This window comes from Callorhinus ursinus, unplaced genomic scaffold, assembly GCF_003265705.2.
Source record: "Callorhinus ursinus isolate GAN/ISIS: 27379988/994484 unplaced genomic scaffold, GSC_fseal_2.0 scaffold41, whole genome shotgun sequence".
NCBI lineage: Eukaryota > Metazoa > Chordata > Mammalia > Carnivora > Otariidae > Callorhinus > Callorhinus ursinus.
Genome location: NW_027397103.1, coordinates 2480261 through 2498228, shown reverse-complemented (window position 1 = coordinate 2498228; position 17968 = coordinate 2480261). Strand labels below are relative to the sequence as shown.

The 17968-nt window shown below is 51.6% G+C and overlaps 2 protein-coding genes across 2 annotated transcripts in view; one reads left to right on the top strand and one right to left on the bottom strand.

The window, feature by feature from the left end:
- Positions 1–17968, top strand: part of SIRT4 (sirtuin 4) — a 250319-nt gene that overhangs the window by 96391 nt on the left and 135960 nt on the right. The window lies entirely within an intron of this gene.
- GCN1 (GCN1 activator of EIF2AK4) overlaps positions 8769–17968 on the bottom strand; it is a 58152-nt gene continuing 48952 nt past the window's right edge. Inside the window, exons 52-58 of the mRNA XM_025889525.2 lie at positions 15859–16052; positions 15604–15718; positions 13493–13589; positions 13002–13150; positions 12388–12495; positions 10105–10323; positions 8769–9463 (exon numbers count right to left, since the gene is read on the bottom strand). Of these exons, the coding sequence (XP_025745310.1) occupies positions 9338–9463; positions 10105–10323; positions 12388–12495; positions 13002–13150; positions 13493–13589; positions 15604–15718; positions 15859–16052 (1008 nt within the window). The 3' untranslated portion in view covers positions 8769–9337. The remainder of the gene's footprint in view (positions 9464–10104; positions 10324–12387; positions 12496–13001; positions 13151–13492; positions 13590–15603; positions 15719–15858; positions 16053–17968) is intronic.

The following is a 17968-nucleotide window of genomic DNA, read 5'->3' as shown; positions in this document are numbered from 1 at the left end:
CTCAACCAACTGAGCCACCCAGGCACTCTTCATATGACCATTTAAAAGTGTTCCTTCTTGGGGCACCTGGGTGGCTCAGTTGATTAAGAGGCCGACTCTTGATTTTGGCTCGGGTCAGGAGCCATGTGAGTTGGAGCCCTGAGTCAGGCTCTGTGCTGGATGTGGTCTGCTTAAGATTCTCTCCCTTGGGCGCCTGGGTGGCTCAGTCGTTAAGCGTCTGCCTTCGGCTCAGGTCATGATCCAGGGATCCTGGGATCGGGTCCCACATTGGGCTCCTTGCTCCGCGGGAAGCCTGCTTCTCCCTCTCCCTCTCCCCCTGCTTGTGTTCCTGCTCTCGCTCTCTCTCTCTCTGTCAAATAAATAAATAAAATCTTAAAAAAAAAAATTCTGTTTCCCTCTGCCCCTCCCCTGCCCTCCTCCCCATCTTGCTCTCTAAAAAAAAAAAAACAAAAAAAAAACGTGGTCCTTGATCTAGGAAAGGTTAGCGGGATCCCCTCTGATTCAGCCGTTTTAGGAAATAGAAGGGAAGAAGTAGCGACCAGGTATGCACACTTGACACTGACCAGCCAGTGAGGCAGGAAGGCCACTCCAGCTCATCTTAACCTACTCTGGAGTCAGAGAGACTTTGGTTCAAATGCCACACCCAACATGGGACTTAAACTCACGACCCTGAGATCAAGAGTCACGTGCTCTACTGACTGAGCCAGCCAGGCACTCCAAATGCTAGCTCTGAAATCCTGGCTCTATCCCTTAAAAGTTTTGATATTTACAACGTCACATCACATCTCAGAGCCCATTTCCTCACAGAATAGTTGTGAGGATGAGAGAGCTTTGTAAATTATCTGGCATATACAGGCACATGATAAACAGCAACACGATGTTAGCCACGATCATTTTGCACTGACTCATACTTTTCAGCCGTTTCCTATTGTAGACACCTGTTGCACACGTTTCCAAGGCAGTCTCCTGATAATCAGGCTGCAGGATACTTTTACTCAAAAGTAGAGCAGAGGGGCGCCTGGGTGGCACTGTGGTTAAGCATCCGACTCTGCTTTCGGCTCAGGATGATCTCAGGGTCGTGAGATGGAGCCCTGCATCGGACTCTGGTCAGCTCAGAGTCTGCTTAAGTTTCTCTCTCCATCTCTCCCCCTCCCTCGCCTCGTACACACTTGCGATCTCCCTAAGTATTTTTTAAAAATATTTTATTATTTGTCAGAAAGAGAGCACAAGCAGGGGGGGAATGACAAGCAGAGGGAGAAGCAGGCTCCCGCTGAGCAAGGAGCCCAGTGCGGGACTCGATCCCAGGACCCTAGGGTCATGACCTGAGCCAAAGGCAGACGCCTAACCAACTGAGCCACCCAGGCATCCCTAGATAAATGAATCTTTAAAAAAAGGGGGGGGGGGCGCCTGGGTGGCTGAGTCGTTAAGCGTCTGCCTTTGGCTTGGGTCATGATCCCGGGGTCCTGGGATGGAGCCCAATATCAGGCTCCCTGCTTGGCGGGAAGCCTGCTTCTCCCTCTCCCACTCCCCCTGCTTGTGTTCCCTCTCTCGCTGTGTCTCTGTCAAATAAATAAAAATCTTTAAAAAACAAAAAAAAAAGAGCAGAATTGGCCATTGTGAAGACCAGATTTCTGACTTGCCTGCCCTTGTCTGCTGGAAAACAATAGGCATTAATTAATCATTTATTAACTATTTAATGGGTGCTTACCATTTATTATATGACAGGTTGTAGACTAGAGCCTTTTCCCTCCAGGAGCTGATAGTCTTTTCAGAGGTAAGACATAAGGAATTAAAAATACAAGACAATGCAGTAGATAAAGCAGCTGTCAAATAAGCAGTCTAGACTTAAGAGGGAGACAGCTATCACTTTTAGCTCAAATGATGGGGAAGATTTCATCATAAAGATTTCATGATGGAATTGGAACTTAAGAGCCTTGAATGACAGGTGTATTTAGACAGCTGCTGTCACAGTCTGAGAATCATCAATTTTGGTTTGGAGGGGAAATTCCCTATAGGCCAGGATATGTGCCTGGTGTCCCCCAAATGAAATGGAGCATATTTCCTCTAGAAACATTGGTGGGGTTTTTTTATTTAATTTTTTGGGGGGGGGGTGGGTAGAAGGAGAGAGAATCTCAAGCAGGCTCCAAGCCCTGTGTGGAGCCCAGCATGGGACTCCGTCTCACGCCCCTGAGATCACAACCTGAGCTGAAATCAAGAGTCGGACACTAAACTAACTGCACCACCCAGGTGCCCCCTAGAAATATTGCTTTACACTTATTTAAACTACAATTCAGTAGTGGGCTATGTTCTGGTAGGTGGGAAGATAGGTAGGTGGATAGAGGTAGGGAGAAAGAGAGAGGGAGAAACTATAAATGTACAAAATTATAAAGTGCGGGACCTAAGGTAGGCATCTGAATGCGCCACCGATGGGAAACCCGGTCCCGCTCTTCTGAACAGCCAGTTTCCAGAGGAGATTTTGCGGTGCCACCTGTTTGCACAGTAGAAACTATAACGGGGAGGCAATAAAAGTTTCTGAGCAGAGGAGCAATATCAACCTATTATTTTAAGAAAGTAGTCTGGTGCAAGCATGCAGAGTGGATTTCTGCTGCTGAGCTTTCAAGGAGGTTACTGCTGAAGGCCAGGTGTGAGGGTAACAGCAGGAAGGGACAGATGCAAAGGACAATATGCAAAAACCACATCAACTAGAGAAAGCAGCGTTGCAAAAAACAATCACGGAACTTACCTGGCAACTGGATTCATTTGCTAATTCAAAAAATACATGAACGCCTACTAGGTGCCAGGCACCAAAGACCTAATGTGAGCCAAACAAGGCCCATCCTCATGGAGCTTACGGTACAATAAGGAAAGACAAGTCATTCCTTCACGTTTGAGGGCTTCCCGTGTACCAGGCACTGACCTAAGGGAAGCATTAGCACTAAATAAAATTTTTAAATCTCTGCTTTCACGGAGCTGACATTCTGGCAGAGAATACGAATATTAGGGTGCCCGGGTGGCTCAGTCAGTTAAGCATCCAACTCTTGATCTTGGCTCAGGTCTTAATCTCAGGGTCGTGAGTTCACGCCCCAAGTTGGGCTCCACACTGGGCATGGATCCTACTTAAAAAATATGTGTCTGAAGAGAAAGGAAGAGTGGGGACAGCAACGTGCAGAGGTTCACCAGGACAGTGACGCCATGGAGCAGGAGGGTGTGCTCCTTGTTCAAGAAGTTGGGCAGTGAATGAAAAGTGAAACAGAATGATGGTGATGAGAACAGTGGAGCCAAGTGAAGTATTTTTCAGGATCACACAGGCAGAGGATGAGCAGCTGGTGGGGAGTGAGGGTCAAGTAGTAAGGGTTGAACATGGGCTGAGGGCACTTTATTTTTTAAAGATGTATTTATTTAGAGAGAGAGAAAGCATGCACGGGGGTGAGGGGCAGAGGGAGAGAGAATCTCAAGCAGACTCCCTGCTGAGCAAGGAGCCCAACGCGGGACTCGAACCCACCAGCCCAAGATCATGACCTGAGCCGAAATCAAGAAGCGGAAGCTTGACTGACTCAGCCACCCAGGCGCCCCAGGCTAAGAGCCCTTTAAAGAGCTCAACTGACTCGAGGAGTCGGGAGTCGGGAAGTGCGGCATCGCCAGTGAAGAGGAGGCTGGGAGAGTAAAGGAGAGGGGACCTCAAGCCTGAGGCCTGTGACAGCCAGTGGCGCCTCTAGGGGAGCAGTAGGAGAGATGAAGGTTGGTGCAACAAAGGCCTGGAGGGAGCTATGAAATCCAGACTTCAGACTGGCGAGCAATGGAATCAAGCTGCTGACACGGGTAGTGGGAGAGGCAGACATGCTGCAATTGTAAGTAGGTACAAGCAGGTGGCAAATAAGAATTGAGAACAGGCAGGGGAACTGAACACCAGGGACTTTAAATGAGGAGCCAAGATGGGATGCCCTGGACAAACTGGTCGTGTCCCTCCAAGAGGGAGGGAATAAAGGAAATTTTGATGGAACTGGAAATTGGCCTTGATCCCATCTCTGATGTCTGCTGCCATTCTGAGAGACTTGGCAATGGCCTTGCCCTGACCTCAGGTAGCCCCCACAATCGAGTGAGCATTAAGTTCCTTGCTTGCAGGGACCATCCTGGTGCTCTCGGGGACCCGGCACATGGCAGGCACTGGTGTCTCTGTTGCATTCAAGTGAAGCCACACAGAGAACTGGTGAGTTAGAAGGAACATCAGAAATAATGCCGTTGAACTCTCTCTTGATTTTGCGTTTCGTGGGGTGTGGGCCAAGTTTGGGGCATCACTGGAACACAGGGTCAAACCCCCTCCCCCCGCCCTCCCAACCAAACACTTTGGTAGGATTCCTCTCCCCTCTTTTAGATTAGATTTGTGGTTTTCTAAGTGTGGCCTGGGGAGCTCAAGTCTCCCTAAGACCCTTTCAAAGGATCTGCGAAGTGAAAACAGTTACATAAGACTCAGATGTTACTTGCTTTTTCCACGCTCGCCTGCTTATGAGCGCATAGTAAGGTTTCCAGAGAGACTACATGACGTGATATTGCAAGACTGAATGCAGAAGCGGACGTGAAAATCCAGACATTAAAGATACGTGAAAAATGTAAAACAATGCCGCTCTCCTCATTAAAATGGCTTTTGTTCTGGAAAACTGAGTTCTGTTATGGTTACTTATGGTAACATGTAATAGGCTTATTTTAAAAGGGTACAACTTATAAAAGTTGACCAGTTTTGATGTTGACAGTGGTATCAATAAATAAGAGATGTAGAAGCAAGAGTTCTTTGGGGTCCTCAATAATTTTTCAAAGTGTAAAGGGGTCCTAAAGCCAGTATGTTCAAGAAATGCTGGATTAGCTACTGCTGCACCCAGCTTCCCACCTCCCTTTTGTATGGGAGTCCAAATGCTGAGAAGGATCTAATGTAGCTTCCGACCGGCTGATGCCACCTCAACCAGAGAAATCAGTCTCAGAGAAGGTGACGGTGCATCCCATGCGGGGCACACTCAGGGGTGTCACACACAAAGCCCACTGATGGGATAATCCTTGGACCAGTTTTTCCAGTTTCCTGAGCTTTGTTAGTATCAACACTATCTTTCCAGCCAGACAGGCAGCAGGGAACCCTCCTGACACAACTGGGGGACAGCACAGAAAGCCCTGGGGAATGACTGGGCTCCGTCTCTTAGGAGAGGTGAAACCCATTCAGTCACTCCACAGAACCGCGTGCCAACAACTGGGCTAGTTTCTCTCGTTGGATTCACCTTCCCAAATTATTGTTATGGAACAGCCCTGGGGCCTGGTGACCAGAGGATCGAGAAATAAAGGTTTTTCCGTTTCTGCAAGCCAACTGGCTACATGACGTTAGAGATGCTCCTTTCCATCTGTACCTCAACTTTCATCCTCCTAAAACAAGGACAAGCCCCTTCGGGCCTCCCAGGCACCGCTCGAACAACGATGATAAAGGGCTTTCCTGCCCAGGCACAGGGAAGACCCAGCCTGGTGCTTACACACTTCTCACGCTGCGTCACAGATCCAAACAGGGTAATCATCACTTCTCAAAAAGCATCTGATTTTAAGTTCGGAGCTTTTGGGGCGCCTGGGTGGCACCCCAAAAGCCTTCAGCTCAGGTCATGATCCCAGGGTCCTGGGATTGAGCCCTGCATTGGGCTCCTGGCTTAGCGGGGAGCCTGCTTCTCCCTCTGCCTCTTCCCCTGCTCATGCTCTCTATCTCTGTCTCAAATGAATAAATAAAATCTTAAAAAAAAAAAAAAAGTTCGGAGCTTTTTACACTTCAGGCTCAAAAAGTTAACCAGGCATCTGCAAGTTCTGGGCCCAGCAGGAACTCCTAAGAGCTCAGAACTTGGACCGCTGTCACACTAATGGTGCCTGTGGCTCAGTCCCTTCCCGTTGACATGGCTTGTTTTCACGCTCGTCATCCACCAAGCGAGCACCTCCCATGTTGCAGGCCTCGTGGAGTGCGCAGACCAGCCTGCGACCGTCCTGTCACCGTACAGATAAGGACATGTGGGCTCAGGTGGAGGAACATACTCTGGGTCACCTGGCTTACCATCAAGAGGTGAAGTTAAGGTTCCAACCTGCCCTCAAGTTCACACGGCTTCCCCAGCAGTACACCATACAGAGCGAAAGCGCCGGCTGCGTTTCCTTAAAAACCTCTCAGGACCTAGATCTTTCAGTGAGGCCTTTCCTGTTTCTCCCTATTGTTCTAATTTAGAAAGGCTTGAAGCAATTTACCACATGTCCATACAGCCTCCTACTTAGAAAAACAGTCCTAACGACCGATTTTGTTTCAGAATCTGCTCTCAGTAATGTAAAAAAAAAAAAAAAAAAAAAAATCTGCTCTCAGTAAAATGTTATCTCCAAATCCCTGCAAACAGAAGAATCAATCCCACAGGTCCCTTGCCCCTCTCCCAAGCGGGCATCACAGCAAGGAGCCGAAGGGAACTTCCCTGGAGGTTTGGTTCCCAGAATGGATGTGAAGCCTGTCACCCTCTCCCACATTTTAAAATAATCTTGATGCCCAGAATCCCAGAGGCTCCCAGAGTTAGGTGAAGGGGTTAGAGGCTCAGTTTAGTTCTCCCTGGGTTAGCTAAGGGCACGTTATTTTGTCACTGCCTTTCAGAGGCACAAAGAGAAAGATGGGGGTCTCCTCCCTCAAGGATCACTATGAGTCCTCGGGAATAAGTGTCTTTTCTAAAGCAAGTGTCCTATGAATGGGGTGAGGTATCGATCAGCCAGCACAGCATCCAGGGGGAGCCCTGGGCCAGTCACCCAGAGCCGCTCAGCCACATACTCTGTGTGCAGCACGATGACGTGAAAGGGCTGGAGGCACCATTACAAAGAATGGAAAATGCTAGGGCCTAACTAGCCAGCACAGAAGAGCAAAGCCAGGGATGTATGCTCTGGGGACAGACTACCACTGGTGAGCCATATGACCCCAGGTGAATGACTGCTCACTCTCCCAAATCCTCTCCTCTGGAGCACAGTAACCACAGAGAACCTATTTCATAGGCAGAGAGGATTAAATGGAAAAATGCCAAATGTCATCAGTTATAATCACTTTGTAACTTTGAGAACAAGAGACTCTTAGAGCTTCCATCCCAAATCCCTCATTTTACAGATGAGAACACTGGCCCAGAGAGGCTGGACGGCTTGCCCAAGGGGAAACAGCTCTATGGGTCACCAGGGCAAACAGCTCTGCTTCTCTGCAGCTCAGCGCCACTTCCTCCGGGGTGTTCACACAGGGCTGCTCTTTCTGGGGGTGCCAGGCCTCCCTCCGGGCTGACACGGTCCTCTGTGCCTGCTCCACTGTCAGGCCTGTGACAGCCCTTTGAGGCTCACTTCCCGGGAGCCCACGCCCCCCTGCAGACTCAGGGAAAGCAATTCAACATCCTCTGGGAGACTCTGAGTCATCTCTGTGAATCAACCTCCATCCGTCCATCCTGAACGGAGAGATCTCACCCTCCTCCAGTTTCTGGAACTAAAACCTGGTGTTTTTCTTTTGGATCTTGCTTACTCAGTGTCTTCTACCTCTCAGTACATCAGGTTTCCCTCCCAATTTCCACACCGGGGGCTGAACACCAAAGATGGACAAAAGCATCTGTTCTAAGATCTTGGAGGAAACACTGAAGACCACACCTCAGAGCTTACAGAGCTTTCCCAGCCCGCGGCGCCCTCACACAGAAACTTCACCCTTGGCTGACTGGCAGAGCTGACCACATGTGCAGACAGCTTGCTGGACATCAGCCCCAGGCAGCTGAGAGGATGCTGATGACCATCTGAATCCCAGAAGCAGGGAACAGTTACCATGGCTACCAAAAGCTGCCCCCATTGGCTGCTCTGGCTCTGGGGACTGACTCAGCCGACCTCTCCAGCTCCCCTGCAGCCCTGGGAGTCTACGGTTACCCTGAGCCAGCTGAGCCCATGCCTGCTGCAAGAAAATAGGAAGTCCTGTGACACAGAAGGTTTGGGCATAGAAAGCAAGGATTTCATCAGAAGTATCTCAGAGGTCACCTTGCCTTACTCATCAGAAGTGCTGAGTCACGGGGCTACTTTCTACCTCTGCTGCATTAATAAGCCACGCCTTGATTCTTTTTTGGTACATTTTAGATCTTTTACAAAATGAGTTCGCTACCACCACATTTAGTTTTCTTTCCTTTTACAGCTCTGGCCAGTCATTTCGGTAGATTTATTCCATATTGTGACCAGGGAAACAGCCCAGAAAAACTTGCGTCACTGGGCCCAGAGGGAAACAGCCCAGAAAAACTTGTGTGCTCCATCAGACAGGACGTGTGGACCACGAGCCTTCTAAGAACGAGGAGGAAGGAAGTCATTCATAAAGGAGGCAGATGCTGAGCTGCAGCTTTACTTTCCTACAGCAAGTCCTCTGACTCCAGGAATGTGGCTCGTTCTTACTCCACAGAGGGGATGGACTTCTCTTTTAAACTTGACTGCCGGAAGCTGCCAACCTTTCTGAGTCAGGACAAAGCCGGCAAGTGGCGAATTCAACCCCTGCATTTTCCGTACTTGGTGAGATCACGGGCCTGGCCGCACACCTCCCGAACACCCAACCCCAGGACAGAGAAGCGTGTAGATTTCTGCAAGACCTACCAGAGCAGGAGAGGCACCCAGAAGCCAGAGTGCTGCCGATGCTCACGAGAACGGCTGCAAGCCTTGCCTTATTCCTGGTGCATGAAGCTTCCTGTTTAATGGCTGGCTTAGAGATTTTAAAAAATCTGCTTATATCAAGATTAAATCAAAGCCTTTATTAAACATTCCTCCTTCAAACAACCCGCATTTGAACCAGTACCCCTCCCTGACTTGTGAACTGCGAGGGTGCCGTGTCACGTTCACCCGACCGGGGTCAGATCCAATCAGGCCGCACAACACTGCAAAGCCACGCCAAGACACAGAACCCCGGGCCAACCTCCACAGGTCGGTGCCCCACTCAGGATCTAAGCAGAGGCTGGTAGCACTGGCTCCTGAAGCAGAGCTCAAGCACAGGGGAAGAGGAACCGGAAGTCTGACCCCACCTGTTCCAGACCTAGCCATGTTCAGCTGGATGATAGCTCTTGGCTACCATTTGGTGAGGCTCACCCATGTGCTTTTTCGTCTCTTCTCCAAAGAAAAAGGTGAGAGATGGAGGAGGCAATTTTCAGTTGTGTGTGGGTTTGATTTAAGGCTTTGGCTGTGGTCTGTTGAAATATTAAAATACTTTCTGGGAACGCCATCTCCTAAGCTCCCCATCGGAACAAACGTATTTTCAAAAATGAAAACATTGAACAAAGAGGTGGAGCCCAGCGTGTGGGGCCCAGGCCTATCAGGTCAGGATGGTGTCATCCACCGGCTCCGTGGAATCGGCCTGGCTGGCCAGCTTCTTCAGGGACCGGCGGGTGCACTCATTCAGCACCTCCAAACTGGCCACATCCAGGATCTTGGAGAGGGCCTGTGGGGAAGACGGAAAGGAGGAGACGCTGTCAGAAAACTTGACTTCAGGTTTCCTGAAACCAAGGCAAAAATGAGTGTTAACCTCAGAACTAGAAGTGCTAGGGTGGAATCTGACAAAATAAAGGAGTCTGGGAAGCCAAGAAAACCACACCTCATGCTTTTCTTGTGCTGAGAACGGGTGGGGTGGGGGCAGGGAGGGTTTTCGGTGCTCTAAAGGACCTGGGGTCGGGGGAGGGGAACTTGTGGACCATGCTACTCTTGATCTTGGGGTTGTGAGTTCAAGCCCCACATTGAGTGTAGAGATTACTTAAAAAATTAAAAATTAAGAAAAAAAAAAAAAAGAAGGTGCCTGGGGGCAGAGGAATGCGTGAGCAGGGCTCTGGGCTTCACCAGGCGGCCCTCCTGGGCTTGGTTTGATAGGTTTGGGTGCCATGTGACACTCTATCTGGAGAAAGGGCTCTGTTGCCAAAAGAAGCCTGAACACCACAGGAACAGAGGACTGTTTTAGGCACTAGACCAGTCACCTGACCACAATCTGCCCCCAACACTCAGCATACGGGGTGGCGGAGTGTAGCCTGATACTTAAAGATGCCGCACAGGAGGAGAGCATCGAGCCGAGCGGCTGTAGCAGGCACCCACCTGGAACACCTCTTCGCCCTGCCGCATCTTGAGGAGGTTGACAATCGCCTGGTCGCTGTAGGCCCTCACGACAGTGTTTTTATCCTTGGTGTTGTCCAGAAGAGCCTTCAGGACAGGTTTGATGGCCTGGGGATCCAGGGGAGGCAGCGGGTCCTTGTTTGCCCACCAGATCATCTTCTCTGCCACGAGCCTGATGTCACTGGATGGGTTCTGCAGACACTGTGAAGAGGACCACAAGCTTTTCATCAGGCATAGCCAGTCTGTTTCTCAAGGAAGCCCAGATTTCCACCCTGACACTCCCTCTTCACCTGGAAACTGACCCCACTGCTCCCTTCCAAGGCCTGCCTTCCCCCTCATGGGTGGGTGATAGACAAGCTGTGACTCGGCCCATCTCTCTCCCTTTTGCTCACCACTCCTGGCCCACACGGGGCTTTCACTTCCTCAGACACACCGGCTCCTTCCTACCCTCGGGCCTCCGCACTGGCTGGTCCCACTGCCCGGGACGTGCCTGCCCCCGGTCCTCACATGGTTGGCTCCTCTCCTCCTTCAGGCCGCAGCTCAGATGTCCCCCTCAGAGATCTCTGCTGACAACTCTCTCTAAATTAGGGTCCTCCCCATCCCCGCAGGCTTTCTGTGCATCTCCAACTCCACAGATCTTGTCTGCCCCATGCACCTCCAGGCCTGGAGGGTCTAGCCCAGCCGAGTGCACAGAAGATCCTATGTAAACACTGATGAAGAGCCGCGTGCAAGGTGAGGCCGTCACACGAGCTCGATCTAATGGGGGCCCTGAGAACTTTCAGTGGGGCTCCCGGGTCTGCAGGAACCTCACCACTCAATCAAGGGCCACACGCCAGCAGCACCAACATCACCTGGGAGCTGGTTACAAAGGCAGAGTCTCACACTTCGCCCCACCTCTTAGAATGCAGATGCTGGTTCTGATTTGTGCGCACACTAATGCTGGAGCAGCATACTTTATGACACAGGCGGCAGGGTGCTGTCCGGCTCCCCAGCTCTCCTAACTGGGGCCCTGCAGCCACCACAATAACCACGGTAGGTGCCATGCCAATGAGAAGGAGGTGGGGAGGAAAAGATTTATTAAGAATTGAACCCAGGTCTGCCCCAAAGTTTGCTAAATCCAGATGCCTAGAAAATGCCTAAGAGAGTGGTTCTTAAAGGTCTTATGTGCAGAATACATAAATAGCTCTCAACACTTCAGTATCAGAAAAGAAAGGAGGGGCGCCTGGGTGGCTCAGTCGTTAAGCGTCTGCCTTCGGCTCAGGTCATGATCCCAGGGTCATGGGATCGAGCCCTACATCGGGCTCCCTGCTCCGCGGAAAGCCTGCTTCTCCCTCTCCCACTCCCTCTGCTTGTGTTCCCTCTCTTGCTGTGTGTCTGTCAAATAAATAAATAAAATCTTAAAAAAAAAAATGAAAAAAAAGAAAGAATACAATTTTAAGAATGGCAAAAGATGTCAATAAACACTCCACCAAGTGCATGTGGGGCTGGCTAAAAAGCACATACAAATTGTTCTACAGGGGAGCCTGGCTGGGGCAGTCGGTTAACCCTCCCACCACTCTTGGTTTCAGCTCAGGTGGTGATCTCAGGGTCGTGAGATCGAGCCCCACATCAGGCTCTACACTCAATGTGGAGTCTGCTTGAGATTTTCTCCTTCCCCCTCCGCCCCTCCCCTCACTTACATGTGCGCCTGCTCTCTCTCTCAAAGCTCTAAAAATAAATAAAATCTCGAAAAAAAATGTGTTCTACATCATTAGCCACAGACAAATGCAAATTAAACCATGATGTGATACCACAGCACATGTTTGAGAAAGGATAAAATTAAAACAAAGAAATGTTTTAAAAAATATATAGAATAGTGGTTTTTGTGTGTGTGTGGTTTAAGATTTTTATTTGACAGAGAGAGAGCGAGAGAGGGAACACAAGCAGGGGGAGTGGGAGAGGGAGAAGCAGACTTCCTGCTGAGCAGGGAGCTCGATGCGGGGCTCCATCTCAGGACCCTGGGATCATGACCTGAGCCGAAGGCAGTCGCTTAACCAACTGAGCCACCCAGACATCCCTAAAATAGTGGTTCTTGACTTGTGGTCGCAGGTCTACTTGAGAATCTGACAGGAAATCAGGCATTCTTCCAGAGAAAAAAGCACAGAGAACCACTTGTGTTCCACTCCCAAGGGTACGGAGATCTCCCCAGCACAGCCAGTCTGACAGCACACTTCCAGTGTTCTCTGGTCACGGGCCCTTCACACAGGCCAGGCTGCCCCTACTCACCTTAATGAACAGGCTGGAGAGTTTGGCTGGCAACTGTCCTCCTCCTGTCTCGATATGATGCTTCATCAGGAAGCCCATGCCCCGGATCCCACTCACCGCAATGGGGATCTGTGGGGGGAGGAGAGAGCTGGATGGGGCGGCACCCTGCCCCTTCCTCAGAGCAGCAGGGACAGGCTCTGTCCCGTCCCCAGTAATCTCCAGGACCCTGGCCCCTCACACAAGCAACCCCCCCCACAAACAACTTCACATCCAAGACTCCTTGACAGCTCTCTTGCAGACAGGCTGCCCTGGCTAAGAGGCAGACAAAGCCTATGTCACAGGCTTCCAGGAGTGGAGTTCAGAGACCTTCTGACCTCAAAAGGACCTCTAGATGCTCCCACCCAAACTCCTCATTGTTTACAGACAATGGAACTGAGACCCAAGGAGATCAAGTGGTGGCCCAAGGGCACAGAAAATTACTGGCAAAGGCAAAATTCGAACCCAGGCCTCTCACCGCCCAGTCTGGGGTCGAGCCCCTGCCCAACACCCCCGGCCATGCTACGACAACAAGGCTATAGCGGTGGAATTTGGGCTAGAGAAGGGGGAGGACAGGTCTGGTTGCCCCTAAGCCTTACCCTGTCTGCCATGGCATTGCTGAGGATCATGTCCTGAACTTCACTGCTATACCTGCCCGCACAGAGTCTGCTGGGAGCCACGTTCACAGCCACAGACAGTGCCAGGCTCCGCCCGTGCCGAACCATCCAGTCAATGCCAGACACGTCCGCTGAGTGGAAGGACACAACTGGATCAACCTGCACTTTTCAGTATGCCCCTACCACCCGTGAAGCCCCTAGGCCTAGCCCACCTGAGCCCAGCGGAAATCCCAGTCCACACTGCACCCGGATCTCCCTGTCCAATGTGACAAGTTAAGGAGAGGTGTCTCTCAAGCTGCTTCAGACTCACAGCTGTGTTCTCTCAGCAGAGATGCAAGGGCCTACAGGACCCCTGGAAACTCCATTTTCTTTCAAGAGCTCAATTCCCCAGAAGAGGCTAGCTGCCAGAAGACCCTCCCGAGGCAAAGGGGAGACAGGCCCTGCAGGGGCTCGCCAGTGCAGAGGAGACCTACCCAGCAAGCACTGCTGAAGAACAGCGCCGAGCTCCTCTTCAGTCAGAAAGGCACACAGCTCCCCCAGGCAGCCAGCCGAGGAGACACGGGTATTGTCCTGACAGGGCACAGAAGGGAGTGAGGCGGCGGGAGCCACACCACCAGCTCCAAGGTCGGGGGCGGTGGGGGGAGGCAACCCCTCTGCCCAGGATGGAGGGCAGGGGAGGCTGCAGAACAAGGCAAATCGGGAGCGCTAAATCCTGTCCTCGCTCCAGGCACTCGGGCTCTTGCTGCCAGAGCGGGACTGCCATTCCCGCAACCGCCACTGGGTGTGGAGCGAACCCCCACACACCCAGCACTCCACTCAATTATAGAAAACGCCAGTGTGTGTACATACGGTAACGATCACCGTAATAGCAACAATAACCGTATTTACGGAGCACCTTTCTTCTTAGAAAGTGGGAATGTTTTCAGTGTGTTCTCTCAATTACTCTCAACAGCCCCGGGAGGCAGGGAGAAGCACAGAGAGGGGCGGCCCCGGCCCATGTCACTGAACGTCAGCTAGAGAATGGCTCAGAGTGCCTCTCCCCCTGAGCCCCCCCGCCCCCCGCCAGCCTTGTGTGTCATCTCGTGTCCAGAGCGACGCCCTGCTACCTCTCTACTGTATCATTGCCCTAGCACCACCTCCATTATTCGGGTTTGTCCTACGAAGCCACTAACCAACCCAAGGAAGACAAGTGAAAGCTGAGCATTTTCTGTCAAAATCAGCCAGATGCAACCTGCTCCTTGCTGCTCCTCCCTAGCCAGCTAACTACCGGAGAGTGAGCAAGCGGATTTTAAGTTACGTGCTATGTTATCAATAAGTGCCAACCTGATGTGCCTCCCTCAAAACCAACCAACCAACCAACCAACCAACCAACCAACCAGGGCTAACGACCTGCTGAGAGGTTAATGCCAGATTGGCACCCTGGCTGGCCACCAATGATCCAGGAGAAGCTCTGGGCAGGGGGAGAATGATCTGACCACAGTTTGGGCCTCTGAGCTCTAAGCAGAAGCCCAGGTGCCCAGCAAGACTAAAGCTGGCTCTCTCCAACACCCACTCTCTCCAATGGGATCTATATTAAGCGCCACTGTGGTGAAATGCAAATTGGCCTAAATACTAACTTTTGCTTACACTGGGCATGGCCCTGTAAAAATCCTGACAGACTGTGACCAAAGGAAGGCAGTCTCCCATCTGCACCCGGAGAGAAGGCGGAGGCTCTAGTCAGAGAGCAGCAGCTGGGGATTGGGCCAGACTTCCAGAGCAGTGGTAAGCCCAGCGGCAACAAGGGCCGGCCCCACGTGGGCGCACAATGAAGCGCAAACCACGTGAACCCAGAGGCTCGCTCCAGAGATTGGCCTCACAAGTGTAAATTAGGCCACCCAACAGCGGGCTGTCTGTCAAAGGAGAAAGAGAAAATTCTTACCCATAGACCCAACCTGCTACTGGGCCCGCCACAGCACTGGGCAGCCAATGAGTACTTAACTTACACTTCCAGGCTGGGGAAGGAAGGGCTGTGCGGATGGAACCAAGACAGCACAAGGAGTCACAGGGCTTGGATTCTGGCTTTGGCCCCACCGCTCACTAGGGTGCGGCCCCAGGTCAGTCTCAACCTCTCCAACAGGGCTAAGACCTCCCAGCTGGTCCCCGACACCAAAGGCCAAATTTCTTAAGGGCCATGACCATACCTGCTTCACCTCTGCGCTAGACTCTTTGTCTCAGCAAATGTTTCCTGAACCAATAAATGAACCTCTTCATTTTGACACATGGGGAAATGAGGGGCAAAAAAGAAAAGTAGCTTGTTTAAAATTAGACGGCAAATTAACGAGAGATCCTTACTTTCCTTACCATGAAAACCTTACCTTCCTTATCTGTGAAGCAGAACCACCACCAACACTACCCGCCCTGGCTCCCTCACAACCAAATGTTTGGTAAACCGTAAAGGGTGACGGGAACGTCAGGAATGATCATTACCACTGAGCAGGTGGCAGCTGTACTCAGTCCTTCTAACACAAACCAGAGACGCCAACCAAAGCAAAGAGAAGGGGAACCAGTTGAGCCCACCAGCCCTGCTGTCCACCTGCGGCCGTACCTCATCGTGTCCCAGCATGCTCAGCAGGAGTGAGACAATGTTCTTCCGAATGACCACGTCCACTTTGGCCCCAGCTCCCTGAATCACAAACCTCAGGGCCTGCAGCATGGTGTCCCTACAGAACCAACACACCCAACTTAAACCCCGGCTCTCCTTTACCACTGCTCCCACCCACACAGGCCCAGCCCAGCCCCGGGAAGCTTCAGCAGCTACCTGGCCTCCTCACGGCCAAGCACTGCCCCAGCGGCCCCTCACCTGACACCCGGGTCTTCCATGACACGGATTCCATTCAGCAGCTCGGTGAAGAGGGGGTCCACCTTGATATGGATGGAGATGAGCTTCCCCAGCGCATCAGCAGCCTTCAGGCGCACCCCCCGGTTAGAGTCCTGCAGGGCTTTGGTAAAAGTGGTCTGCAGCTGGGGCAAGAAGGGCTTCAGGGCAATCCCAACCTGTTCGAGAGACCCACACAAGAAAGCACAGCTGTGGTGGAGTCCAAGGCCACCGCGTGCTACAGGCAGGAATCATAAACCACCATGGGTGGAACAAGCTCCTGCACGCAGGCTAGGAATAGATATTCCATAAGAGAGGAACGCCGGCACAGACAGGCTCTGCTCAGTCCCATTTTCAGCATCCTTCACTGAACTAGGAGGGGCAGGAGAGGACCACCAGCACCACCACCACCTCCTCCAAGGAAGCCATCAGTTGGCTTAAGTGGAGACCAGTCCACATGGACAAGTGACTTGAAACCTCCATCTCCGAATACAGTGGGGCACCAGGGTGGCTCAGTAGGTTAAGTGACTGACTCTTGGTTTCGGCTCAAGTCGTGATCTCTTGGGTCATGAGATCGAGCCCTGAACTGGGCTCCACACTTGGCTCGGAGTCTGCTCAGGACTCTCTCCCTCTCCCTCTGCCCCTCCCCCTAGCTCTCTCTCTCTAAAATAAATAAATCTTAAAAAAAAAAAAAAAGGAAGGGAGCCTGGTGGTTCAGTCAGTTAAGCCTCTGCCTTCGGCTCAGGTCATGATCCTGGGGTCCTGGGATCGAGTCCCGCATCAGGCTCCCTGCTCGGCGGGGAGTCTGCTTGTTCTTCTCCCTCTGCCCCTCCTCCCTGCTCGTGCTTTCTTTCTCTCACTCACTCTCTCAGATAAATAATCTTAAAAAAAAAAGAAAGAGGGCACCTGGGTGGCTCAGTTCGTTAAGCGTCTCCCTTCGGCTCAGGTCATGATCCCAGGGTCCTGGGATCGAGTCCTGCATCGGGCTCCCTGCTCCTTGGGAGCCTGCTTCTCCCTCTGCCTCTCTCTCTCTCTCTCTCTCTCATGAATAAATGAATAAAATCTTAAAAAAAAAAAAAAAAAGCGGGACAGGATGACAGCTGTCACCCCACCAAAGATCTATTCCAGGGCCAAGACAGGGCAATGGACTAGGTACATAAGGGTAGGTGCCATCTTCTGAGCAGTCGAAATACGGGCTAAGCACTGACATAGAGCCCTCAGAACAATCCTATGAAACAAATGATCTCAGAAAGTCACCCCTCCCAAGACTGGGAAAATCAAAGTAGCTGTTGGGAGGTGTGGAAATACCGGGGTTGGGGGGTTGCAGGCTGCTGGGAGGCACACTATGAAGTGAAGCCAATAAATCGGAGGTAGGAACCATCTGGCCATGGACGACATCAATTCATGGCCTAAGAGACAAAGTCTGTGAGGGAAGGGCTCCATTTGTACAGAGTTATAAAACACCACAGAAGGGGCGCCTGGGTGGCTCAGATGGTTGGGCATCTGCCTTCGGCTCAGGTCATGATCCCAGGGTCCTGGGATTGAGCCCAGCATTGGGCTCCCTGCTCGGCGGGGAGCCTGTTTCTCCCTCTCCTTCTACTGCTCCCCCTGCTTGTGCTCTCTTGCTACCAAATAAATAAAATCTTAAAAAAAAACAAAACAAAAACCACACAGAAAAGAACAGCACAGGGGCGCCTGGGTGGCTCAGTCAGTTAAGTGTCCAACTCATGATTTTGGCTCAGGTCATGATCTCGGAGTCATGGCATCAGGCCCTGCATCAAGGCTCCATGCTGAGCACAGAGTCTGCTTGAGATTCCCTCTGCCCGTCCCCCTCTTTACATGTGTGCTCGCTCTCTCTCCCACGTGCACGCAAGCGCTCTCAATTAAATAAATAAAATCTTTTTTTTTTTTATTTATTTATTCGACAGAAAGAGACACAGCGAGAGAGGGAACACAAGCAGGGGGAGTGGGAGAGAGAGAGGCAGGCTCCCCGCGGAGCAGGGAGCCCGATGTGGGGCTCGATCCCAGGACTCTGGGATCATGACCTGAGCCGAAGGCAGACGCTTAACGACTGAGCCACCCAGGCGCCCTTGTG